Here is a 25,299-nt window from a genome sequence, read left to right on the forward strand (position 1 = left end):
GAATAAAGCGCGTTCTTTTGTGCTTATCACATGTAGGCTTTACTATGGGTCATTTTGATTCATAGTAAAGAATTTAAAACGAGTATGTAGATAAATTATCAAGCCAATATTGTGAAAAATAACTGTTTGTAATTATCCCGTAAATATTCAGTGCCGTCCTAACATCATTCAACCAAATATTTAAAGTATTGATAGGCGCTTTGCGGTCGTTTTCCTTAAAAAAGATCTGCAAGACAAACTCGTATGACTCAAGTCCAAGTCCTTCTGGAACCTGGGGTGGGTTTTTTAGGATATCCGCTTGTATTTGATGGAGCATAAACGAGTCTATTATATACCACACACATTGTTGATCGTTTTTGTACGGAGTGAGCACAATCGTTTCACCCTTTGAGTAAGACACTTCACAAACAATTGGGTGAGGATAGGCACCGTCAAGTTGTATATGGGAAGTAACGCTAAAATACTGTTCTTCCCAAGTGAACACGAATGGCGGAATTGAGTGTCCATTATCTAATATCAACGCGTCTTCTCGTGTTTTTGCATCATCTATATTCGAATGATTAATAAGCACAATAAAACGGTCTAGTTGTCAGTCATTCACAAGTCGCTTTAGCTACGCTAAAATGCTACGCTGAGAACATCAGATCATATGATAAATCATTCGAATTAAGTTTAAATCAGCAGCTTGCTGTTACCTAATGGTTTGGGAGAATCGAGTTTTGCTTTAAAATTGTTGTAAAAAAAACAGTTTAGAAACCTCGAATTTGATGATTCAAACATCTGATTTTCTGACTAAAAACCCTATAGGTTTCAGTCAATAATGTAAACCAAAATCTACTTACGACAATTTACAACAGCATCATTCTTTGGGCGTTCGATACATTTTGGCGCAAGTGATACGAGTGTACTTTGGGGTGATAGATGCGATTCAAGCTTGTCTACATTGATAGTTTTTGGTGCAGCAGCCTTAGTGACTGGCACGACTACATTGGATCATGGGTATGAGAACGAGGTGATTTATTTAGATAAATACGCGTATAAAGTACAGAACTAATAAGTGGATAATCTGCTTGTAGTCCAAATTATCAATATGCATAGATTACATCTTACCTGCACGTTCAGATTCAGGTTCAGGTTCGGGACTGGAACCGCATGGCGAAAACAAGCGTTGAAACCATTTACGAAGGCGGGTAAATATAGCTGGTTTGAAATACTTTTTGGCATTAGTGGGTGCTGCATTTGGCGCATACATTTTAGAGTATTTTAAAATATTTTAAAATAGTAAAGGTGAAAATCCACTGCGTGGTCAACTATGCCATTTTTACGTGTTATTTTGGTTGGTACGGCTGTCGATGCCAAATCTATTGTACGCGCTTGAACAAATAATAGGCAGTCTCATGAAATGAGTGTCAGATTGACTGAACAATAGCGTGTCCCTGAACTCGTTAATAAAGTTTACCGAGATTCCCCCTGGTGATTGGTATGGAAACAACAGTTGCATTCTTAAAATGTACAAGCTTTGTTTTTTAAACTATAGCACAAACGTATTTGTGAGTTTAAAGATACAACAAGGTTGAGTTTGTAGGGTGGATTGTGCATCATATGATGGATGATGTGCTTATTGAATTGAAAATGTCGATTAAAGCCAATTTAATTTGTAGTGGAAAAGCGTAGCAAATATTCAACCATTGTTTATTCCAAAGTGAAATAAAGTCTGCGAGATAAATACAAAAATGTACTATTTTACGTGAATACGGCTGTAAAAGCTACTTTTAAACACTACACATTTGGACTCTATATCGAACGCATATTATCCACAGATGGATACTTTACAAAAATCAGCACTTGGTTTGGAAAGTACTCCATCCATATCATTAGAAGTACAACTTTCACCATCAACAGATTCGCAGCAAACCATATTTAGTCATCCACAACCTTTACCCCTGTCACACTCACTAATCAATGCACCTTTGATACAACAAAATAAACAAGAAAAACAACCCCAGACAAGCTCAGTAACAGAAGAAATTGATTTTGAAGCCTACACTGATATAGAGTTGCAGCGTCTTCAAACTGAACTGGAACGCAAGATGCATTTTTATGAGGCCGAAAACATCATGTTTGAAAGCTACTTGTGTCGCGTCACGCCTCAAGGAAAAGAGGATGATAAAGGGGATGCAAATGGATCAGTACGAACAGGTGGTGCAGGAACAAATATTGACAATTCAGACTCTCAAGATCGAGGAAAAGATACTCGTCGTGAAAAAAAGAAGAAAAACGAAAAGGCTAAAGAAGCAGATCGCCCATTGCTCCTCACATCCGAACAAAAGAGTGAGATTGCTACAAGAGAGCTGGAAGAACTTAGAGACGAGATTCAGCATCAGCAGGAAGAGTGGGGCAAAGTCATGGACAATTACAAGGCTGAAATTGAAGAGGTCGAAATCCGTGTATCGGAAATCAAAAAAGCCATGTACGAGTTTCGCAGAGATATTGTTCAGCAGGCCGTCAATCAACGTACGGGCAAGGTCATGGCTGAACGAGTCATCAGATACTTTGAAGACAAGATCCGTGGAAAAGATGCAACGATTGAAAAGGTCCGGCTCAAGAACGTTACGCTAAAAGTTCAAAAAAACAAGCTTCATTTGCAGTTGAAACAAAAAGAAGAGATGGGTGAGGTACTGCATGCAATTGATTTTGACCAACTCCAAATCGAGAACAAACAGTACTTGCAGAAAATTGACGAGCGTAACTCGGAGCTGCTCAAACTCAAAATGACTGCCGGGAAAACAGTGCAAATTCTCAACTATTATAGAAAAAAACTTCAAATGCTATCTTCCGAGTCGACAAGACTGCGATCGGAGATTGAACAACGCCAAGATCTGCTTGGAAAATTAAATAGCGAAGCCCAAGTGGTAGACAATGATAGGCGCAAAAGCGAGAGATTAAATGGATGGATATTAAAACAACTTGATGACTACAAGGTTCCTGATGTAAGTGTTTCAACAAGCTGCGCGCATGCAGACTGATGTCCAAAAAACAATCATTTGAAGCTATAGTTTAATTTTAAAGCAAAACTATGACTGTATGGAATTGTAGGTGATGGACTATGTATTGGTCAAAGCATCACAGCATGATCTAAACAAGAAACTCAAAGGATGGGAGCGTAAAGTTGAGATTGCCGCAATGCAAGTCCAGAGGTAAATTGGTAACGCCTTGTCAACGACTTTGCAACATCAAAGCACAAAAACTAACTTTCCTGCTGTATATAAAATTGATCCAGAATGCGAAAGATCTGGCAACAAATGAGCATCGAGGCAGAAGGAAATCGACAGGCTAGAAAGTTTGAATCAAGTCGCAAGCATCAATCTCTGCAGCCTCTTGAGCTTCCCAAGATTGGCATGTACAACTGATTTCTTAAATCCAAGTTAGTCCAAGCGTTGGCAGAAACTCTGAATTATTATCAGTCCTGATTATAGTAATCCATGACAGTCAATAATTAAAAGGTTTAAACTGAAGTTGGATTGTTTTTATTTATTGGGTTCGGAAGCTGCAGGTTCAAAACCTGGTGTGTAGCCTGCTCCTGGGCCTTTAGCATCCCTAATCAAATACTCTAGTTTTCTTTCCTTGACGGCTTTCTATAGTCATGGATCAGTAAAGTATAGTATTATCCCATGAGTATATGAATGAAGACAGCTGTAGTTCACATCCATCAACTAGAATCAGGGTTACAACTGACCCACACACAGTTCCGGTATTCTAAGAGTATAGCATCGCATGAGGGTCTGTAGTCACCTTCCAGAAACTTTTCTGCATACCATTTGTTGAAGCAAGTATCATATTTTTGTTTGAGTTCGTTGCACTGGGGGCTAAGTGATGCCATCACAGTTGAAAATAAGAATGAGAATGCAAAAAAACGTTTATTTATATTTCAAGCTAATTTCATTGTTTTGGAACCATTCAGACAGCATCAAACAGACTATTGCAGCATTTCAAAAACAAGAATAATCCGTAACATTGCACAATTGCTTTAGGTCAACGTAGAGCATGTGGGTAAAGCGTCGAAACTTTCGTGTTAGAGCCAGGTCAAATAAGCGACGTTATCCTATATTGAATCGAAAGGGACAACATATCACTCAATAAACTGGACGTGTTAACAAGTCAGATTGTCGCTAGTCGTAATCCAAGTTGGTGGCCCCATTGAACTGCATGAATCAAACTTTTGGAATGGTCGTTTCAAGCCCTTTAGGTTAGCATCATGCAGTCTATTCCCTACTAATCCACAAAGACCAGCCCCACTCAAGATAAAACTAGCATTAAAAAATTGTATAGATCAGTTTTTAATATTTAGGTGTTTATGAAAGATAAAATGGAAATAAAATAGAATAGAAAATAAATATCTGTCGTCGCTTCAGAGTATATGGCACATTTGCATTTAGAGATCAAAGAAGAAATGCCAAACGGACTTTATAGAGTACAGGCAGATAAAAGTAGCCAAAAACATAGAAACAGTGCGCTATCAGACTTGAAGATCGTCAGATAAATAAACAAGTCGGTAGTGCATACAAGGCAAAGTATGTTGGGAACAGGCTCAGATTAAAAATGTGAAAGAATAGACAAGACCTTGTGAACATATAGACAATAAAGAACTGGGACATGACTATGCACAAAAATTTCAAAAAGTCAAACGACATGAATTTAAACTTGAGGGGTAAATGACATGAACTATAACAAAAGAATTCCCAAAGGCAACATAAAAATTGGGCAAGCACATATACTAATGCACAACTGGATACAGCTTCCAGCATCACTATTTTTAATATGATAATGGTTGAACAGTAATGTAACTTTGTTGACGGTTGATTATGACATGATCACGTCGTCTTGTAAAATACGGCGGCGCATCCATTTGACACCGCATTTGTTGCACAGATCAGGATAGCCAGGAGGGCCGTGTCGCCACATTGGAGTTGTTGTAGCCTGGCAATAATTACAAACACGATTTTGTGAGCTTGCATTAACAGGTTTTGATTTGGATTTAGCAGTAGAGATTGCAGGTGCTTGTTTGATAGTAGATGCTTGAGTCGATATAGAAGTATCCAAAACCATGGATTGATCAGTGTCCATTCCATCAGCCAAATACGGAGATCCATTATTCAGGGCATAGCCAGCTGTGTCGGGACCTAGAGAAAGCTGGTCGGATTTTGTATGTGACTGTGCAGACATTTTGAGCAACGAGGAAAGAGTGGATTTGACGGCGACAGGAGTAGCGCTGTTTACTTCATGACCCTCAGCCAAAGAATCGACATCAAATGGCGCGCCGGGATTAAACTTTTGGGATGCCGAGGCTACAGCGTGAGATGGAGGAGGTTTGCCATCGCCCATGGATAAATCTCGATCGTATGGGTTGCGTTGTTTTCTGCGGGCAGTTTGTCCTTTAGCGGCAGTAACAGATATGGATGCCGTTGAGCTAGCCATGATTGGTGAAGACGAATTCCCAAAAGAATGACTAGATCCTTCAGCCTGTGGACTATCAATAAGCATGGAATTGCTTCCTTTACCTCCTTTGATACCAGATTTGGCAGTGGCAAATTTTGGCTTTCCCTTATTTTTGGAAGCAAACCCTCTGGATTTTGCGGTGTTGCTAGTATTGCTTTTGCTACGGCCCATACTAATTGGGCCTGTTGGGCTGGGCGTGGCAAAAGTATGGGCAGTCTTGGATCCAGTAGCGTCAGCATCAGAACTAGACGGCCAAACAAATGATGTGGGTGGTTGAGTAGTGGTGGACGAAGAGAAACTTTCCTTTCGCCAGTGCAACGAAGGGACAGAAGTAGTTGGTAAACTGGAGGACATAGGTCCATGACTCTGATGATAGCTCTGTTGATTATACCCACCAGTAGATGAGCCATAGTAAGATGACAGATGATTGTGATTGTTGGTGTAGTGATAACTGAATCTGCTAAGGTGCTCTTGTTGCTGTTCAGCTTTGATGGGAGCATTGTACCCTGGCATAGACGAGTTGAGATTAAGACCTTTACTAAAGTTGTTTCCGTAACTACTGCCTAGACTGGCGGTGCTGCTGGTCAAACTACTACTGTAGCTTTCATTATTGTGTCTGTTTGTATTAGCAGGGACTCGCAGAGCCTGAGTGCGAACCAAGACCTGAGCAGCCAACATCAACTCTTCATCGTCTGTGGGAGCACTAGTACCGTAGTAAAGTTGTGGCTGAAGAGAAGCTCCCATGGAGCTTGTTGAGCAAGTAGAAGCTCCTGGAAGAGAGTATGCAAGAGAAAGACCATGTGAAATGGGAGCAGTGGTGGTACCAAGAGCAGTGCCATCGACGTAGCTATTGCGACCATTGGCATAATCGATAGGTGTGCTTGAAGTAGTAGTGACAATGAAGGTAGGAGCAGATGCAGCAGTAGTGTAAGTGGCAGCTAGAGTAGTGATGGCTGAGCCAGAGGCAGGAATAGGCAATGGAGCAGAAGGCTTGACAGTATAAGGCAGATCCAGTAACAAGTAAGCATCAGCCAAAGTGATGTTAGTCGTGGTAGTAGTAGATGGAAGTGATCTTTTTGTGTGGTCGTTCATGGTAGAAGTACTGATGGAGTGGTTGCTGTAGGTAGAGTTGTAGTATTCGCCGGGTCTGAATGACATAACAGAAGTGGTTGAATGGCAATCAATGGTTAAAGTTGACCATCACGCCACTGCAGTGATTTATAAATCTTCATATTGTAATTGCATTGCACATCCTGAGCATGTCCGCACATAACTAAGTCACGCTTGTTAGATTCAAAGTTTGGCTGTGAACACAATTCATTCACTTACATTCCTTTCGCTTCATCGTACACTTCTTCACCATACGTGTGATCGTGCTCTGTCTTGCGGTTTCTCTCCCATACACTTGTTCGTGTCTTGGCCCTCAGTTCTAATAGTGTGTCCATCATAGATCAGTCTAATAGTAATTGTTTGACATTGACTAGTTCAATCACTTGCCTGCTAGCTTCTTTTTAAACTTTTTATCTTTTTGCACTTGCTTTGCTGCATCCCTGCGTACAAACTCTGCATCCAATGCTTCGGGTGATCCCCATTTGCTCCATGCAAATGCTTCAACTTGCTTTCGTAGATACAACAACATGTTACTATAGGTCGATTTATGCGGATTTGCTTTGATCCAATTCGGTAACTTTTCCGAATCTCGCAGTTCACCTATATCAAAGCATTTAATTAACGATTCTGGTGCAAATCTTGAGCTATTCAACAGATATTTCATAGTAGAAATAAACTACTCACTTTCTGTAAGTAAATAGTCCTCTCGACATTCTGTTTTGGTAAGCAGGCTATATTCATCTGGATAGGCATCACGGCATTTGCGGCACACAAGCTCTTTGAAATGCTTTTCATAGTTGTAATCTATATCAATTGATTTACATTTGCTGCACTGTGGGTTCTCTTTTGGATCTGGATGAATCTCTAATGTATATACATGTTCAACACCCAATTGTTAGTCACTGGTTAGTCCATACCAAATATAAATTTATTCTAGAGTTGTAAATCATAATCAACTACTTACGGTGATCATATATGCTTGTTGGTGTCTCGTTCAGTGTATTGCTTTTGCTTGAACCTCCCATCAACTCATTGTCTGCTGATGGTACTGGAGGTTCGGGTAAAAACCCTCCTTTAGTATCCTTCAGAGTGCCCAAATTGAACTCGCCTAAGTTCAACCAATTGATAATACAATTGCTCAGGTTCCAGTACAAATGACATTCATGGGTCCATAATTACAGTTTGCACAAAAGTATTCAATACTAGTATATCAGCTATCCTTACAATATGTCAGGTCAAGAGCCTTCTTTTTTCTAGTGTGAGCTGGCAATGCGCTGGATGGTGCAAGCTCACCAGACCTGGTGTGAGTAGATACAGGAATCGATCCATTCAACTGATTGTTTTGTTGACTTCTTAGTCGCTTTAAAGCATTTTGTTTATTGGCATGAATCAATGCCAACTGCTCATCGGATATGCTCTGAGAATTGGACATGTTGTGTAGATTTGGAGATGAAAAACGTCAAAATATCAAAAAGCACCAAACCGAATGATGTACAACACATGCAGACTATTCAATGCATCGATAGTCGATTGAATCTGATGGGTTCAACAATCACATTTTAAATTTGATTCGAACATGTACAAAACCATGCAATCCACTCCAAATAGGTCAAATGTAATATCACAACTCGATCGAAATGGCTATATACATTCAATTCATTAAAAAATAAAACCAATCCATTGAATCTGGATATACTAACAACAATGCATCTGGGAATCTACCGACTGGATTAAATACACCCATATGTTTCTATATACAAAAATAACTATCCAGTCAGCCAATCAATATTATGCATGACGATCAACGTCCAATTACGTAGCGCTTTTCCCACTGCCTTTTCCAGCAGGAGCTCCCGATTCACCACACACTGCAGCCCACAAGTATGTCAGTGCTGCACAGGACAGACATAGCACTCCAGTATGTGTCGGTGCTTGAATCAATCCAGGAACAACACATGCCGCATACAAGAGTGCTCGTAGATACAGGTTGTTTGAAACGAATCCAAGTTTATCCATGTATGGAAACGGATGCTCCAAGCCAATAATGAGCAGACTGATAAACAGGTTGGCTCCTGCGACAAATCGATTGGGAAACCATGCACTGATAACTGAGCCGATTAAAATAACTGATGTTGGGTATAACAATGAGAGTTGGTTAAACTGAACGGTTCAATTGTGATTCAATTCAAAGTCTGAACTTACAGACAGCCGCATAGTAAGCCTGTAGGTTCGCCCAAGGCCTCCATTGGAATGCAAACTTTCCAGCAGTCATGATTAAGTTGAATAAAAATGGTTCAAGTTTTGATTTATGCGGCGGATTCCGACTGTGGCGCATATGATTCAAGTGGCTGCTGACCGAATGCCACTTGCACGTGATCTGATAAAAGTGAAATTGTCGTAATTGCAATTCCACAAACATTTTGTATCGACACAAATCACTTGCAAAATTATCGCATCAACATTGGATATTATGAGTCATGAAATGGGCTACATTTATTGTGTATCGTTGTTAAACATTTGACTGACTAGACGAATGCACTATTGACTACACCAATTACAATTGACATGCTTTATTTCGACAATCGCCAGTCGTATTCACGCGAAATAAAGTATTAGACTGGTAATCATACAATGCATGGTTATACTAAAAAAGGAATAATTTCAATTCAAAACTACATTTTTGATTGTGTGAGCATCATATCAATCAGCATTGTATTTATTAAGTCGAGAGTGTCTATCAAAGAAGCAATACAGCCAATTTCTAGTAGCAAGTTGCAACAAATATTTAACCATTGTGTATTTCGAGGCGAGGCAGTCATCACAAGATGAATACAGAAAAGTTGCACTTTACGCGAATACAATTATAATTCGTATAAACTTTCCATTGTATCGATAGCCTATTGTTCTGCATCAAATTGTCATCCTATGACCGAGAAGGTGTAGCCAATTAGCAAAGTTGTATATAGCATATATTCAAATGACCAAGCATGAGATTTAAGGCGCTTGGTGCTTTATCAATGTATTTCAATTAGTCTTTATTATCTCAGTGATTTAAATTCTACATTCGACCAAAACAAAAGCATTGAATAAACTTTTTTGAAAAACGGTCAGCCAAGTCTTTTCCAACATTAACACATATCTCAATGTCTAGACTAAACCCACAGTCTCAAAATACACGAGAACACCTTCAACCACCCAGTATAACCATCACTCGCACTCCATCTCAACGTAATCAAGAGCGTCGATCTACTCTTATCCGCCCAGATCTACAAGTGAATGTTAATGACCGACGATCCTCCTATATCCAACCACTGGCATCAGCATCTCCCCAATCCGCGTATTTGTCTCCAGATACTAAATCGCCAGCCTCTGCAACAGCACTTCTCCCAAGAAAATCGTCAGTAAGGGAATCTATTGGGATCCATGTTCAAATTCCTGTAAAAAAGCGAAAGTACTGCAATGATGCAATATGGCTGCTGCTTTTTTTATGCGCAACAGGCGGAATGGCAACTATAAGTTATATGGCATTTACGCGCGGTTATTATCAAAGGTGTGATTCTAGTTATTTTAACAAGATTTTGGAAATATGGGTGCTATATTTTCAAGTATTGAGGTCTACAGTGAATTAAATGACCCATGTGTACATTAAAACTTTAACTAAATTTCAATTAAACTGTTTATTTGAATAGACTACTTTATGAACGAGATTCCGAAGGAAGTTTGTGTGGAACATCTGCTGGCGAGGTCGATTCGTCACGCGATTTATCTGGCCAACCATATATCGCCTACTACAATCTGAGTTCCACAAACTCATTTCGTCGATGTATTTCATCATGTCCTGATTTAACTGATTCTTTTAGTTCACTGATTTGCCAATATGGAATGGACCCACCAGATACTGCTTCAACCTCAGTTCGTCAAGCACTTGTGGCTGCTGGGAATTGTACACTGACACATGCTAGCACTCCAGGTAATTTTAAAATATCAAGCAATGCATATACGTATATTTGAATGCTAATCAGTTTAATGCTATTTTCGTGTAGTTTTTAATCGATGCGTACCCAATGTGTTATTTAATAGCATTTCAAAAGATATTGCCTTGACCAATACTACCGCAGTGACTTTATGGGCTTCCAATTTAGTGGTAGATTTTAACCACGATACTTTTGCTGCAATGCTTTTCCAGCAAATCGCTTTGGATTGGTGGATTCTTATAGTGTATGTGATTAAAAGTAATCGTTCAAGTTTGTGGAAAATACTCAAAGTAGATGATTCATTTTAGCTTAACTTGTAAATTTCACCAATACTATATAAATTCAGATCTATGAGCATCACGCTGGTTCTATCATACTCGTGGATTTTCTTGCTTGTGATCATGAGCAGGTTCATCGTGTGGGCTACACTGTGGCTAGTGTTACTAGTGGCATGGGGTGGATCGGGATTTTTGTTATACATGTATATTTCACTGCAGTACTATGGACTGTCTCCACTTAGTTCTACTATCTCAGCTGCGGGCGGCTATTATACTGCTTCTACGCTGCTTACATTGACATGCATTGTATTCATCATTTCAGTAGCCATTTCTATTTCGTCGTTTTTTTTCCGTAAAACAATTGCACTTGCTATCCGGATTATCATTGAAACTAGCAAGTAAGTAGACCTCAACATGCTATACAACTTACAAAATTGTAGAATTATGGGTATTCATCTAATCTTTAATTTGCTCATGGTATAAACAATACTATTTAAATTTTCACTTGGTCAGCTCGTTTCGAAAACTTCAGGTTCTATCAACAATCCCACTTGCAAAAACAGGTGCTGTTATTTTTCTTGGACTATACACAGTATTCATTGTATCGCTTCTATCAACGGTAGGAAAAGTGGTAACGCCAATTACACGTACATACACGCTTCATAATTCAACATATACTGTTCCTACTGGAAGAGTGTTTGTACCATCGATGTAAGAAGTCTTTATATGTATTGATATTCAATTGCCTAAATTTGCTGACGAGATCTTATAAAACCTGTTTAACAACATAATACAGACACAACAACTATTTTCAATGCTATGCATTTGTATGGTTTCTATGGCTATATAATGTGGTGCACGCCGTCGGTGCAGTGTCTGTTGCAGGCGTGATTGGTGAAAACTATTTTACGCTTCAAAAAGAAGATCCCGACGTGATTCATCAATCTATGAAATCAGCTGTCGCTCGAGTTTTTTTGTCTCATTTTGGCTCTACTTTGTTTGGGTCAATCAGTATCCCTTTGATCAAAGTTATCAATATTGTTAATTGGTTTATTTCCTCTACCTTTTCAAAAGTAGAAAAAATAGAAGTTGCCAAAACAAAAGATTTATTTTTTGATCGGTGGTATCGGTGGCTCGGCGAATGTATGATATCTGTTAACGAAAAGGCATATATCACGGTAAGAATGTGACTTGACGTGCATGTCGAACCAGAACGCTGCTGATTCAATTGTTGTTTCCAAATGGATACTATGTATAGATGGCTTTGTTTGGCCACCCTTTTTGCGAATCTGCTAGACTTGGAGTGCGCATTACCGAGCAAAACAGTATCAGGCACGTAAATTTTGAAATATTTGAGTAGTATTTTGCTAAATATCAAATAGTATCTAAATATTGTATTGCCATTAATTTTTCTATACGTGTATTATCAATGTCAACTCTTGTCGAAAATGTGCTAAATGCTACATTGCTGAAACCACAGACTTAAAGTTGTAAGCGGCGTGTCTGGAGTCGTCATGTTTTTTGGAAAAGTATTGATTACACTTGCAGCAGGATCATCTGGAGTAGTCCTAGTATGCACTGTAACACAGAAAAACACTCCAACATCAACTCTTGCACCCATTTTTATATTGTTGTTTATCCTTTCCTATCTGGTGGCATCAGTTATTATTGAGCCCTTTACGATTGCAATCGAAACGGTGTTTATATGCTTATGTGTCGATTTGGAAAATAATTCAGGCGGTGCAAATGGAGCTGTAAGCACTAGAGGCCGAGAGGCATTCAAAAAGTTTGATATTGTGAGTGTAGATGGTCAGCGATGAGTTACAGCCGTATTCACGTAAAATGGAAAACTTGTATTTATCTTGTGGTGACTTGATTTGTATTGCAATATTTAAATATTGTTGCGTTTTTCTACTACAAACTGGCTTTAATCAACATTTTCAATTCAATAAACACACCATCCATCATATAATACAATCACACTATAGTTGTAAACCAAGGTTGTTCTCATTGGCATAACCATACATTGTACGATCATCAAATATCAAATATCAAGCTAGATGCATTGCATTGCAGTCCAGTCCAGATATTGGATCTTGATGTTTTCAAACTTATTTTTGTTGTATCCTAAACTGTCGGATATGTTTGCAATCTAGTTCAAAAAAGCAAACATTGCATGTTTCAGTAATACAACAATTGTTTATGCCAATCACCAATCAAAATATCAATAAACTAGCAGTTTAAAAAACAATATTGTCCAGTAAGTTGGCATCAATTATTCTACGAAACTGACAGTTTACTATGCACTTTGGCACGTTTATTCAGTGATCCATTTTACGCGAATACGGCTGTAAAAGACTCAAGTGCAGTTATACCAACACTTAAACAAGGTATTTACTTGAAATAGAATTGGGTTTGACAGCATTCTTATTTTTTATAGCCTCTATTGGTTTGGAGCAGCGTACGGACTTTTTTTTTCTGGATGGTAGGTGAATTCATCAATGGCACTGCGAACACTATGGGAATATGACTAATGTTTGTAGTTTAATTAGATCAAGTTGATCCGAGTCATTGTGCAAAAAACGACACCAATAGTTACTATCGTAATATTCAAGTCATGGCATACCTTTCCAAAATGATTCTGTAGCCTTGGAACAAATCCAGTGTACCCACTAATAAAAGTCTTTTGGGGATGATTCACAGGAAGCCTGTATGGACTCATATCTTCGGTATGAGTGTTTTGGTAGCTACTCGAGTTGGAAATCCCCATGTTCCACGCGGGAGGTTTTAAAGTGCCTAGCGTTTCTTTGATGGGACCTATTTTAGATGATTGTATTTTTTGCATTCGCTCCCGATCTGCTTTAATATTCAATATACGAGGTGGAAGCTGGTTTTTAGATTTGAGCATCCGTTGGAAATTGGCAAGTGATGCATTTGTTGTCTCAACATATGGCTTTCCAAAATACTCTTGGGATCGTGGAATATATCCTGTATCATTTTAATGTATTGAATAGTGTTAGTGCATTATTTTGTAGAATCAAGTAGATTGTCTTGTTTGGTATAAGATAGTCTGACATCACATTAATGTGGTGTCACTGTGTCTCAGTAATAGCTGCTTTATTCAAAAATGGTAAAACATATTACGACCACAGCTAAAATAAAGATTAAAAATAAAGCATACCTGTATATCCAGGAACAGGTGGAAACGAAAACCGATCATCCCCTGTAGCGTACTTATTACGTCCTTTCCAAATATGCGTATCTGTGTCTTCACCTGCAGCATGCATATGTTGCGAATCTTGTGGTGATGATATGGCTGTACCTGCCTTTGCTGCCCGAACGCGTCGAGCATAATCTTGCTGAATAGAGCCTTTTTTGAGCGATGGGTCAGTGTGCAGAATGTGTCTTGTTGCATTGCCGTATGTAAGACCAAACTGATATTTCATTGACGGAACAAACCCAGCAAACCCAGGTGTCGCAATGCACGCTGTATCATCTTGTAACTTCATTTTGAATGTTGCGCGATTGCAGTTTTAGAATTCGATAAATCTGGATTCGAGGTTTTATAGATTGCAAACGATTAGTCTACTGCAGTGATAAAAATTCGATAAAGTATAGAGTAGAGTATGTCACATATTTTGACACTTGATGCAAATGCTTCAATTTAAACAATGTATGGTGATTTATTATATCAGCACAACTTACAATAGCACAGTATTGGATCGATAAAAAGATAATGTATAGCAAGTCAACTTTGCAATTTTTGAAGTGCAATGTCTAGTAAGAAATGCACTCGTAATAAAATTGCATATTTTGGTTTGTTTTTGAAATAGCATTGTGATTAAATATGGTTTATTTTCTTCACGTCATTGTTATTGATTCGGATTTAATAAAAATAAAAGACCCGATATAAAGGCAAATAGATATCATAGAATCTATACATCAGGAACATGTAGTCCAAAATACTCCACTACCAAAGTTCGGAAAATTAAAGCCAAATCATGAACAGATTCGGCAGAAATTGCATTGGCATCATCATGTTTCGTATGCCAAACCTTTGGAAATGGCACAGGAATGCAATGCACGATGGGAACACCAAGACGATAAAACGGAACATGATCATCCTGGATACTTTCAGGCGTCAAAAATGATGACAGTCCAGGTAAAAAAAATCCTTGATCGAGAGGATTATTGATTCGTTTGATTAGATCTGGTGATAGAATTTTTTCCTGAGCTAATCTTTTCTGAATATCGACCAGCTGATCCCAGATCCAACTTGTTTCAGGGTGGGTATTGGGAATAGTTATGTCCGCAGTGCCTAGCAAATCCAAGAGAATCATGGCATCGATTTGATTTATAGGAGTTGTATAGTAGCTTCCTCCATTACTAAACTGATTCAGCATGTCTTGGATGGGGTCAGATTTAGCAAGGATATGCGTTTCAGACCACTTGCGAGCTAGATGTCGAGCTCCATAGATAGAATCTGTTTCAGACCATTCTACCAAGGCCTCTTCTCCATCAAAAAAGATCATTTGAAGGGTACTGAAACGATCGTTTGATTGGATCTTATTCTGCAACAGTTGGTTCGTAGTCTTGGCAATATCAACTAGAATCGCGCAAGGGACTGATGAATCGGTAGCTCCAATGAAGTCAAAATCCTTGAAGAACTTGGAGTCAAAGTGAGCAGCCAGTACAAGCCTACTTTGGGCCAAAGGGTCTTTGGTAACGATGATGTTGTTGAACTCTTTTTTGCCATAAGGAGTATCATCAGTGAATTTATCTTGCTCTATATGCCAACCTAAATCAGTGAACGTTTGGATAATAAACTGCTGTACTTTCTTGTTATTGTCTGTGCCAGATACTCTGGGAATCAGGAATGGTGCTAGAGTTGAGCCTGTGATGGTGAGATTTTCTTTGGCAGAATACGCAGCCAGTGTGTGCAACTGTGCGCTTTGTAGCTGGGTAAGAAACCTATCCACTATCTGCCGTCCTGTTGTCTGTGTTATAAAGATGATAAGGACAAGATACAATTGCCATAGCACCAACATGGGGTTTTTAGTATGCATTCCTTCTACCAGCAAATTGTCCAGCAAGGTTAAATGGTAGTGAATGGTTGAGAAGCGATTTACAGCCATATTCGCGTAAAATGGATCACTGAATAAACGTGCCAAAGTGCATAGTAAACTGTCAGTTTCGTGAAATAATTGATGCCAACTTACTGGACAATATTGTTTTTTAAACTGCTAGTTTATTGATATTTTGATTGGTGATTGGCATAAACAATTGTTGTATTACTGGAACATGCAATGTTTGCTTTTTTGAACTAGATTGCAAACATATCCGACAGTTTAGGATACAACAAAAATAAGTTTGAAAACATCAAGATCCAATATCTGGACTGGACTGCAATGCAATGCATCTAGCTTGATATTCGATATTTGATGATCGTACAATGTATGGTTATGCCAATGAGAACAACCTTGGTTTACAACTATAGTGTGATTGTATTATATGATGGATGGTGTGTTTATTGAATTGAAAATGTTGATTAAAGCCAGTTTGTAGTAGGAAAACGCAACAATATTTAAATATTGCAATACAAATCAAGTCACCACAAGATAAATACAAGTTTTCCATTTTACGTGAATACGGCTGTAAAAAATACAAAAAACTCGTGTATGGAATTGCCAATAGTATGTAGTTTAAAGCGGCTTTGAATAATGGTAATAAACTATAAACAAATTTTAAAAATTTACCTCTTTAATAAATATAATTGTAGTTTCCTTTACTATTAAATCGCTTATATGGCCGAGGTTGGCGCGAGTCGGCTGACGGCTTCTCATATTAAAATACCCAGCCATAAAGATACATTTCCTGTACGGCCAAGAAGCAGCCTGAAAAATGATGATACAGATCTAAATAATAGCACAGCTACTATATATACTAAAAACAACACATACAATAGCAACTCCCATTTACAATCAGAGATCCAATTACTATGCATGATAAAGCCGCACCCATATCTAGCCAATGCCGTCAATAAGTTATTACATATTATTCCAACGTCTGAATTAAACATTCCCAACTTACTTCCACATTATCTTCAGAGCAAGATCATACCATTTCAGCAATTATCTTCCAAGCAAAAGCTACGTGCATTTTCATTTGCCGGTATAGCTCCGTCAGCATTTAATTTGCGCAAAGTTGGCCGTGATCTACTGGACTCTACAGCTGCAAATGCTCCTAGTTTTTCGCATAAACTCCATAATATTTGCGCAAACAACGAACCACAACTACAATCCATCGCCAACTTGTCTGATGACAATAATGGCGATCTTGCTGAACTGAGCGATCCTGATCCATTTTATCAGACTGGTCATGAACAACACTCGTATGCCTTTTTACTTCGACAGGGATTCAAGTTTCAACACATTATTCGCCATCGTCATCAATTTCTTTCAGTTATTCATCATATACGAGTTCCTGTACATTTTGCTAACGGCAGTATTGGACACGAAGCTGAAAAAGATAATGAAACTAAAAGTATCAAGGAAAGTGATATAGTCGAGGACCAACAGCGTATCACTCGAATTCAAGAAGATGAAGATGATGTGTTTCGAGATATCCCTACTGCTCCAACTACATTCAGACCGTCCAGTATTGCCACTCTCGATCGTAACCATTGTGTTAATATTTGGAATTTAGATAAAGATGGCGGATCAAAGCATCGCCAATGCGTACAAATGGAAGCCAAGTTTTCCCAGATTATATTTATCCCAAAATATGCTTTTTACGCAGGAGTATATGATCAGCATACAGTAAAGGTGACTCCATTTGTGTAGTTATGAGATTATACACTAGATTTGCATTAAACTCTGCCTTTTAAATACGTTTCTAGTTTTTCACATCCAAAATGGATATAACTAACTGGGTTAATGCATCGCATCCAATCTATGTGTATGTCAAAGTAACCAAACGAGTTTCTTGTATACTTTTGTCGATAGATTTGAGTTTAACCGCACATTTATATTTACTTTTGGTTGATTATGTTTTAGTATACACTATTCTGCTCGATTTAACGAGCTTATTGTTGCGGGAACACACCATATTACGGTCAGTTTGTTTTGATCCAAATTAAAACGTGATTAAAGGTTTTCAATTTTACTAATCCTGGTATAACATATTATTCACAGATATGGTCACTAAATGGAGTGCATCAAAAGTAGGCAGATGCATAAAATACAGTTGAAACACTGTTGACTTTGTGATTAGTTATTTATTAATACAATTACTTTAGAGGACAGATCCAGGTGGAAGCCACTCATAGAATCACAATTAAAACAGGTCTCGAGAAAAATGACTGGATTGAAAATTTTTATATTGATGAAAAAAACAAGCAGATTTGGGCAGTTATTGATGTTCATTTAATGGTAAGAATGAGGATTCTTTTGACAATTTAAAAAATCAGTTTATTTTACAAATTTACTATTCAATACATTAGCTATTCGACTATTTTACTGGCGAGCGGCTTGAGTACATTGAAAATGTTACATCACGCAAAATTTCATGCATTATAAATCACGACGCATACCAGTACACGCTTGTAGGGAATATAGATGGAACAAGTAAGCATGCAGATAGTGCATTACTATTGTCCAATATACAACTGTTGTAATATGCATTGACTAAATTTATACATCTCAGTCAAAGTCATCAATATTGTCCGAGCAGTGGTGCACGAATTTGTTTCACATACAAAACGAGTGACTGCAATTGCAATTTACCCCTACGGACCATTGATTTTGTCATGTGGACTGGATTATTGTATTCGAATGTACAATTTAAAATCATTTCGTGAAATATTTAGGTAAATTCAAGTGTTTACTACACGGTCAACTAAATAGTTGTGTCAACTGTGCATTGCTTCAAAGCTCCAATCAAAACTAACAAGTCAATACCAATAGCTTCCGTATTCATGAGTTACCACGTGGGATGCAATTGATCAACGACAGTCAGCTTTTTATTTATACACGAAATACCGTAGAAATTTGGGCTACAAACCAAATCAACTTGAATTTAGCAACGCTAAGGTATTTCCCTGATTTTGAATCATTTTACATTTTTAAATGCTGGCATGCAATATTGATTAAAATGGCTGCTTGTTGTAACCAGTTCATCTACAACAAGTCTGGTTGCGTATAAAGGTTTGAATACACCTACCAGAATTGTGATTCGGACAAGCGATGGTGTAATTCGACTATCAAGTCCAGCAAATGGAAGAGCAATAACTGCCACGCTACCTTTGCTAGAGACTGATGCCGTTCGAGATATTTCTTATTTTCCTGCTTTAGGTACGCTGATCATTTGGTTTTAGAAATACACAATGCAATCATATTATAAAGGCCACAGATCAACTCAGACCTAAGAATTGAATTTACTGCTTAAACAGATCGACTTTATGTTATGCTCAATAATGGAGAAATCTGGACTTTTCGCACCGACCACAATCCATGCACTGTGGTAGATATCTGGAGACAAGCAGAAACAGGTAAATCAGTATTTGAATATCCGTATACATTCTATAACTTCACGATCTTGAATGTAGAATAGTTTAGTCTTACAACTTACCATTTTCGACAAAAAGCTATGGAGCATTGTACAAAGCTAGTAGTATTTGAAGGATTCGGTACCAATGCAAATTTTACACAAGATGATATAACGACCCAACAGTCAAAAAGTATATCGCCATGTACTCTGCTTGAGCGCACTGGTGAACAAAGTCGATCGTTGAAACTTTTACTCAGATGCTCAGATCAAAAAGTAGCTTTGCCAGATCGGTTTGGGTTCTTGTTTGGCGCAACAGCTAATGGGCACCTGATTGTTTTTGGCAGAGGTGGATCAATCATAAACCGGTTTCAGGTGGATGAATTGCAAACTGATTGGCAATGGGATTGGAGTAGTTTATATACTAATTATCCATAGATGATACATATCTAAAATTTTGTAGATTCATCTTGGACCCATCCAGCAGATTATCTGTGACTCGACAAGAAGCCTTTTGTTTAGTTTAGGAAAAGGTGAATATACAAGCTTACGTATGAAAAGTTGGGGTTTAAAAGATGCAAGTATTCTCAAACACGAAACACTGACTTGTATAATTGATTCAATCAGATGAAGTCATTAGAGTATGTCGAGTATGTCCAACGCATGAAAGTTTTATTCAAATTGAGTTGACGATTCCAACAAACTTCAATCCATTGTTGATGTGTGTGATGGAAAACACCATTTGTGTTGCTTCAGAAGATGCCACGTTGCACATGTTTGAATTTAATCTAGATAAACATGGTAAAATTGATTTGTAATAATGTAGAGCTGATGGGATTTAATCGGCTACTGGCTTGTGGAATTGCATAGCCAAACTATGATACTAATCCTGATTTTGATTTTAGAATGGAGTATTATTGACGGCCACCCGAAAACAGAGGATCATACTGACGAAGTTATTTCGATTTGTAGCTTGCCAAAATCAGAATTCTTTATTACAATGGGAAAAGACGCATCCATGCGTTTGTGGAATAAGAAAAACATTCTTATTCGGTAAGCCACTAAACTATACTAAATACCATTGATTTCAAAAGTCATGGCATTTATCTTAAAATGACTGTGAATCATAATAACTAGCCTCGTTACTAATGCTTTATTCGATAATTGATGCTTATTACAAAGCGAGATTCAATTTCAAGAACAGCCAGATGGATTGTGTGTGGCAAATCCACGAGGAGATTTGCTGATTGCTATTCATAATCGTATTGATATTATCCGGCATTCTTCTTGTAAGTTAAAGTCAAAATTAGTTTCATGTTGAATTATTTTATAACTACTTGGTATATTATATATCACGCAGATCTACCACCAAATCTTGTCGGCATTTCCAAAACAACCCATACGAGCGACACCAAAGCTGAGCAACCCCTCCCATTTGACGACGGATTGATTCCGTTAACTAGAGCCCCCCAATTGATTCGAAAAAGGTACCCCATTATTTTGATGGTTTGTGGCTGACCACAGTAGTTTATAATTTTCAATGATTCAAATTTTAAAATAACTGTTTTTGATGATCGATTGATTAGGCGATTGCTAAGAGTTGATAAATCCAACCCATGGAGTGTATTTTCTCAAATCAATCTTTTTGATTTTGACTCTGTAGAGAATGAATGGGCAGATATAGATCTTCATGCCTCTTATTCGCTCAAAAAAGCGCAGCCTCGATACGTTAGCGATATGTTGAACAAACTTGGGCAAGAATATCATGCCAAAATGACAAACCTGCAAGAGAGAGATTTGGAATATAAAGACTACATTGATAGCTACTTGGAGGAAAGCAATAATACAAACGAATATGAGACAGATCTCGTACGCTGCGTTGAATCTAGAGCTCAATCTCCTAGCGCAAAGGCAATTCAAAGCAAAAATCTAGTCAAAGTATTTAAATTTTACTGTCAACTGCTATAGTTTTGTTTGATTGCACCATTATTTACCAACTAACCCTGAATGCATTTCAAACTAATGCAATATTTAGAGTCAAATCATCAATACAAATCTTATCAAATCGAAATCGCAAAATATCGAGCAAGTAGATATAGGTACAATTTACTAGTTTGAGATGGATGCTAATATAAAAGATTGTCCAATTTTAATAGCACTAAACCAACTTTTTCATTAACCAATTCAATTTCTACTTGTCAGCTACGAATCAAGTAGATTCTTGCTCATTTGTATTGAATACAGCATTTCAGCAAAATTCTGAGGTCTTGGCCGATACTGAAAAAAAGCACAAATATGAGATTACAATTGCACCTGATGGATCCATTCCAAACTCTGGTATCATCGAACAAGTCAACTCATGGCTGACTATACACGGAAAACAGCCATTGACAACAGATGCAGTGCATAGTTATAAACGAGAAACCCTAGGACTAGTTGAACCTGACGATGATGAAAAACGGATGCGCAGTGAACAGTACAAAACCAGGCTAAAGGATTTGATGATGCAAATGAAACGCGACGAAAGTACTTCAGAAGTTGTTTCAGAGGATGAGCAGGCTCTAGATATGGGCGATGACGAAAATGATGACGACGATAATATTATAAACATGCGAATTCAACGGCGAATGTTGGCTGGTGCAGCTGAGATTGTTCAGCAAACTCTAGAAATCAAACTGTCACCCATCATTGAAAAAATGATGGAATATGACTGGTTTCCTGACGATCAAATATTTTATGCAGCTCAAAGCGGACTTGAATATGATATACACACTATTATCACCAATAGTAAAGGAGATCGTATGCGCAAGGTCAAGGTCGATTCTACAAGCGATGCTCTGATTCCCATTCTCTTGAATATATTTGAAAAAAATTTAGGAGAGATTCGAAAAGAAATCTTGCAGTTTATCTCGTGGATCAATCAAAACTATGGGTTCAGAGATACTACTTTAATGGAGCGTCATTACTGTCGCCATTTGCAATTGCACGCAATGGGATCACTATTATCAAGCGAAATACTGCTTCGTACAAAAATCCTAGATTATATTGTGGAGCTAAATCCAAACAATCCTGAACTGATCCCAACTTTGCTTATGTATACCACCTGTATGTATGATGCATTAAGATTCAAGGCAATCCAACTTCTTCGCGGAATGGGTGTCATGTGTATTGAAGAGCCACCACTCATGGAAAATTTAACAAGAATATTTGAACAGGCAAGCGATACTGAATGCACGCTAGAATCATCTGCCAGTCAACAAAACCCTGCTGGTGCGTGTGATGTCCGGACAATGATTGTCGAGTTTCTACGCGAAAACCTCAAGCATTTCCTTGTCAAGTCTACTCCAAGTATTGAAATGTCTAAAAAACTACAGGCATTGTCAATATATGGGCTGGAGGAAAAAAAAAGATTGGAAGAACGAGTGGTGAGGCAGAAATCCAAGAAAAAACCTCCACAGTCTCCATCTGAATCGCCACTTGCAATAGAACAAGTCAAACCTACAACGACTATTCCTAGTGGAAGAAGAAGTGCCAAGCGAAATGGATTAAACACAACTGCCTTGACAGGCACTAATGCAAGGACGAATAGTGCTGATGGAAAAAAGATCAAAAGCAAAACACCGTTGTCTACAGATGCCACAAGTGCGATCAAATCGAGTCGAAAGCAAACAATGACATCTGACAAAGATACTGCTTTAAACACAAGTTTACTAAAAGATGGATTTCAACGAAAAAAGAGTGCCATGCTTTTTGATGAGCAAAACGCCAAAGCCAATCTTGCTACACACCGCAAAAGTCTAAAAAGTGTAAATCAGCTCAACACGAATACAGCTGAAACACCAGATATTTATAGCCATTCTCAAACTACTAGAGGATTAGATTCAAGCAGCAATAAGATAGCATCGCCATTGTTTGCATCATCGGCTGATGTGTCCAACAAAGAACCGGCTCTAAAACAAGTAGATGACACGAGTGCACTTGTGGATTATAAAGCCAAAGCAGCTCAATTGGAAAACAAAGTGACCCAGATGCGTTTCAGACAATTTCCAACTAGTCTGGATTTGATGTTTTACCCAGTGGTATGTATATTTGATATATACTAATAATGGAATATTTTATCATTGCAACTTTGATGTTTTCAAGTCAACTGCTGTAGGCATGTTGGTGTAGCCACCATTGTGACTGTTTTTACTCACTGCATTGACTATACTTGAATGTTCTATATATAAAACACAATACTGCTTATATAGACTCCAGTCTCTAAACTCGACATTACACAGAGCCATTGCAATCCTATTCAAACTCTACAAGACCCACTCACAACAAACTTTATTGATGCAATCAACTACGTCATGGTTCTTGCAGAAACAAAATTAGAAAACGAAGAGGCTGCTAAAAAAGAACTGGAGTTTCGTGCAGCTCTCGAAGTAGAACACGCTCGTTTGGAGGCAGAGGCAAGAGATAAGCTTTTGATTCTCAAGGCGCAAAAGGCTGCGGAAAAGCTAGCCAGAGACAAAGCACGTGTAGAGCGTATTGCTGAACTAAAACGAGCAAATAAAGACAGTGATAAACCGGTACAGCCTAGATCTAGAATGAAATTGTCAGACATGCGAACTGGAGGCGTTGGGCATACTCACCAGAGCCATTGTCATGAATCGCGTGAAACGCTAGATGTCCGAATGAGTAAGTTTATCATGTTGCTCATTACAAGTGTCCAACTCGATGGAGTATAGATATGAGTGGGAATGAACTTGGGATGAAGTTGGAGGATCTGATATATTGTGGTAAAACTAACTTGATTTAAAATGTGGTTGCATTTATGATTGATTTGAATGTAGTGGCCTTTCCACCCATCTTTTCAGATGCTGCAAAATATATGCATAGCTCCTTGGCAATGCATATATTGCCACACAAATCGATGCCAATGGAGCGTGTCCGCTTAAATCCCTTTAGTGCTAGTGAAAGATCAAACGAGTTCTCTGACTCTGGCCAACTATGTAGTGTATCAAGACAAGAAAGAAAGAAACCAACATCTCAAGGGTCACTCAGACTACCATCAACACAAACTTTCTCGCATTCGCAGCATCACAGAGTGGATGAAGACGATATTCTCTTTAAATTGACAGGGATCAACGAGGAGACGACCATATCGGAGCTAGATTATATTCGTGGAGCAACTCCATGTATAAGGACCAGAAACACTAGTAGAAGTGATGGCTCGTTTTTACAAGCCGAGCTACTCGAGGAGACTCAAAGTTTGATGAGCAGAACAAATACCGACTTTCAAGGCAATACAAGTCGATTGGCAATTCCCTCGGAAAAAAAATATTTCATTTATGATCTGTCAGTAACCCATGAAAACCATGGACTTGACGGGGGTTTACAGGATTCTGCTGATCAATCAAAAAATGAGTCGATCTGCACACATTGCCATCATTAAAATACATTATCTTTATTTTCGGAATAAGATTGTAAACGATTATATAGACGAGCATGAAGGTTGTCTCGGTAGAGAGGACTAATTGTGTTTAGCAGTGAATCCATCGACTCGAACGTCGTGAACATGTGAGTTTGGATGTGGTCAAGGGCTTTCTGATCAGGGGTATCGATCCTTTCCAACAAAGTTGGAGTTTGAATATAGGGGTTTGATTTGATCACGGGTAATACTCCTGGACAGGCGCTTGCGGACAATAGCTACCGTAATTTATTTATAGCGGCGCAGAAAATAGTGATGTATAAGAGTAGTAATAATGTTAGTCAGGAAATGGTTAGTGAAAAAGATCAAAATACCAAAACATAAAAAGCAGGGTTGTATTTCCTTGCAATTTAGAGGATTGATACTATTATCTGGTTTAGAAATAAAGCATCCTTGTTTAGATTAATGAAGGTGGGTTGGA

General features: G+C 38.2%; 10 protein-coding genes across 10 annotated transcripts; 4 read left to right on the forward strand and 6 right to left on the reverse strand.

Annotated features, from left to right (window-relative positions):
* Window positions 1-73: 73 nt before the first annotated feature.
* On the reverse strand, window positions 74-1,252 carry BATDEDRAFT_85260 (uncharacterized protein; the record flags this gene model as incomplete). The annotated part of the gene is made up of 3 exons (XM_006676364.1): window positions 74-546; window positions 843-983; window positions 1,111-1,252. The coding sequence occupies 3 exons, from the start codon at window positions 1,250-1,252 to the stop codon at window positions 74-76; spliced, it is 756 nt and encodes a 251-aa protein (XP_006676427.1).
* Window positions 1,253-1,768: 516 nt separating this feature from the next.
* Window positions 1,769-3,907, forward strand: BATDEDRAFT_36555 (uncharacterized protein). The gene is made up of 3 exons (XM_006675837.1): window positions 1,769-2,990; window positions 3,097-3,197; window positions 3,281-3,907. Exons 1-3 carry the CDS (start codon window positions 1,821-1,823, stop codon window positions 3,408-3,410), a joined length of 1,401 nt encoding a protein of 466 aa, XP_006675900.1. The 5' UTR covers window positions 1,769-1,820; the 3' UTR covers window positions 3,411-3,907.
* Window positions 3,908-4,860: 953 nt separating this feature from the next.
* On the reverse strand, window positions 4,861-6,664 carry BATDEDRAFT_85119 (uncharacterized protein; the record flags this gene model as incomplete). Its single annotated transcript, XM_006676365.1, has 1 exon — window positions 4,861-6,664. Exon 1 carries the CDS (start codon window positions 6,652-6,654, stop codon window positions 4,861-4,863), a length of 1,794 nt encoding a protein of 597 aa, XP_006676428.1. The 5' UTR covers window positions 6,655-6,664.
* A 321-nt stretch (window positions 6,665-6,985) lies between these two features.
* On the reverse strand, window positions 6,986-8,038 carry BATDEDRAFT_85259 (DNA repair protein RAD14; the record flags this gene model as incomplete). The annotated part of the gene is made up of 4 exons (XM_006676366.1): window positions 6,986-7,206; window positions 7,291-7,470; window positions 7,571-7,714; window positions 7,831-8,038. The coding sequence occupies 4 exons, from the start codon at window positions 8,036-8,038 to the stop codon at window positions 6,986-6,988; spliced, it is 753 nt and encodes a 250-aa protein (XP_006676429.1).
* Window positions 8,039-8,244: 206 nt separating this feature from the next.
* Window positions 8,245-8,878, reverse strand: BATDEDRAFT_34290 (uncharacterized protein; the record flags this gene model as incomplete). Its single annotated transcript, XM_006675751.1, has 2 exons — window positions 8,245-8,732; window positions 8,809-8,878. 2 exons carry the CDS (start codon window positions 8,876-8,878, stop codon window positions 8,419-8,421), a joined length of 384 nt encoding a protein of 127 aa, XP_006675814.1. The 3' UTR covers window positions 8,245-8,418.
* Window positions 8,879-9,749: 871 nt separating this feature from the next.
* BATDEDRAFT_86019 (uncharacterized protein) lies at window positions 9,750-12,218 on the forward strand (the record flags this gene model as incomplete). The annotated part of the gene is made up of 7 exons (XM_006676089.1): window positions 9,750-10,156; window positions 10,296-10,576; window positions 10,650-10,824; window positions 10,927-11,256; window positions 11,372-11,569; window positions 11,655-12,036; window positions 12,117-12,218. 7 exons carry the CDS (start codon window positions 9,750-9,752, stop codon window positions 12,216-12,218), a joined length of 1,875 nt encoding a protein of 624 aa, XP_006676152.1.
* Window positions 12,219-12,372: 154 nt separating this feature from the next.
* BATDEDRAFT_86020 (uncharacterized protein) lies at window positions 12,373-12,678 on the forward strand (the record flags this gene model as incomplete). Its single annotated transcript, XM_006676090.1, has 1 exon — window positions 12,373-12,678. One exon carries the CDS (start codon window positions 12,373-12,375, stop codon window positions 12,676-12,678), a length of 306 nt encoding a protein of 101 aa, XP_006676153.1.
* Window positions 12,679-13,301: 623 nt separating this feature from the next.
* Window positions 13,302-14,367, reverse strand: BATDEDRAFT_85258 (uncharacterized protein; the record flags this gene model as incomplete). Its single annotated transcript, XM_006676367.1, has 3 exons — window positions 13,302-13,388; window positions 13,485-13,846; window positions 14,040-14,367. 3 exons carry the CDS (start codon window positions 14,365-14,367, stop codon window positions 13,302-13,304), a joined length of 777 nt encoding a protein of 258 aa, XP_006676430.1.
* A 426-nt stretch (window positions 14,368-14,793) lies between these two features.
* Window positions 14,794-15,750, reverse strand: BATDEDRAFT_2945 (uncharacterized protein; the record flags this gene model as incomplete). The annotated part of the gene is made up of 1 exon (XM_006674831.2): window positions 14,794-15,750. A coding segment is annotated over one exon (957 nt), but the record flags the coding sequence as incomplete, so codon positions are not given.
* Window positions 15,751-16,662: 912 nt separating this feature from the next.
* BATDEDRAFT_22437 (uncharacterized protein) lies at window positions 16,663-24,842 on the forward strand (the record flags this gene model as incomplete). The annotated part of the gene is made up of 21 exons (XM_006675505.1): window positions 16,663-17,682; window positions 17,757-17,815; window positions 17,914-17,971; window positions 18,052-18,080; window positions 18,156-18,288; window positions 18,360-18,483; window positions 18,563-18,725; window positions 18,823-18,948; window positions 19,031-19,209; window positions 19,308-19,406; window positions 19,503-19,777; window positions 19,866-19,935; window positions 20,030-20,203; window positions 20,308-20,455; window positions 20,585-20,691; window positions 20,763-20,889; window positions 20,989-21,340; window positions 21,438-21,501; window positions 21,647-23,481; window positions 23,653-24,085; window positions 24,241-24,842. 21 exons carry the CDS (start codon window positions 16,663-16,665, stop codon window positions 24,840-24,842), a joined length of 6,177 nt encoding a protein of 2,058 aa, XP_006675568.1.
* Window positions 24,843-25,299: the final 457 nt, after the last annotated feature.

Source organism: Batrachochytrium dendrobatidis (genome assembly GCF_000203795.2).
Source record: "Batrachochytrium dendrobatidis JAM81 unplaced genomic scaffold BATDEscaffold_1, whole genome shotgun sequence".
Lineage (NCBI taxonomy): Eukaryota > Fungi > Chytridiomycota > Chytridiomycetes > Rhizophydiales > Batrachochytrium > Batrachochytrium dendrobatidis.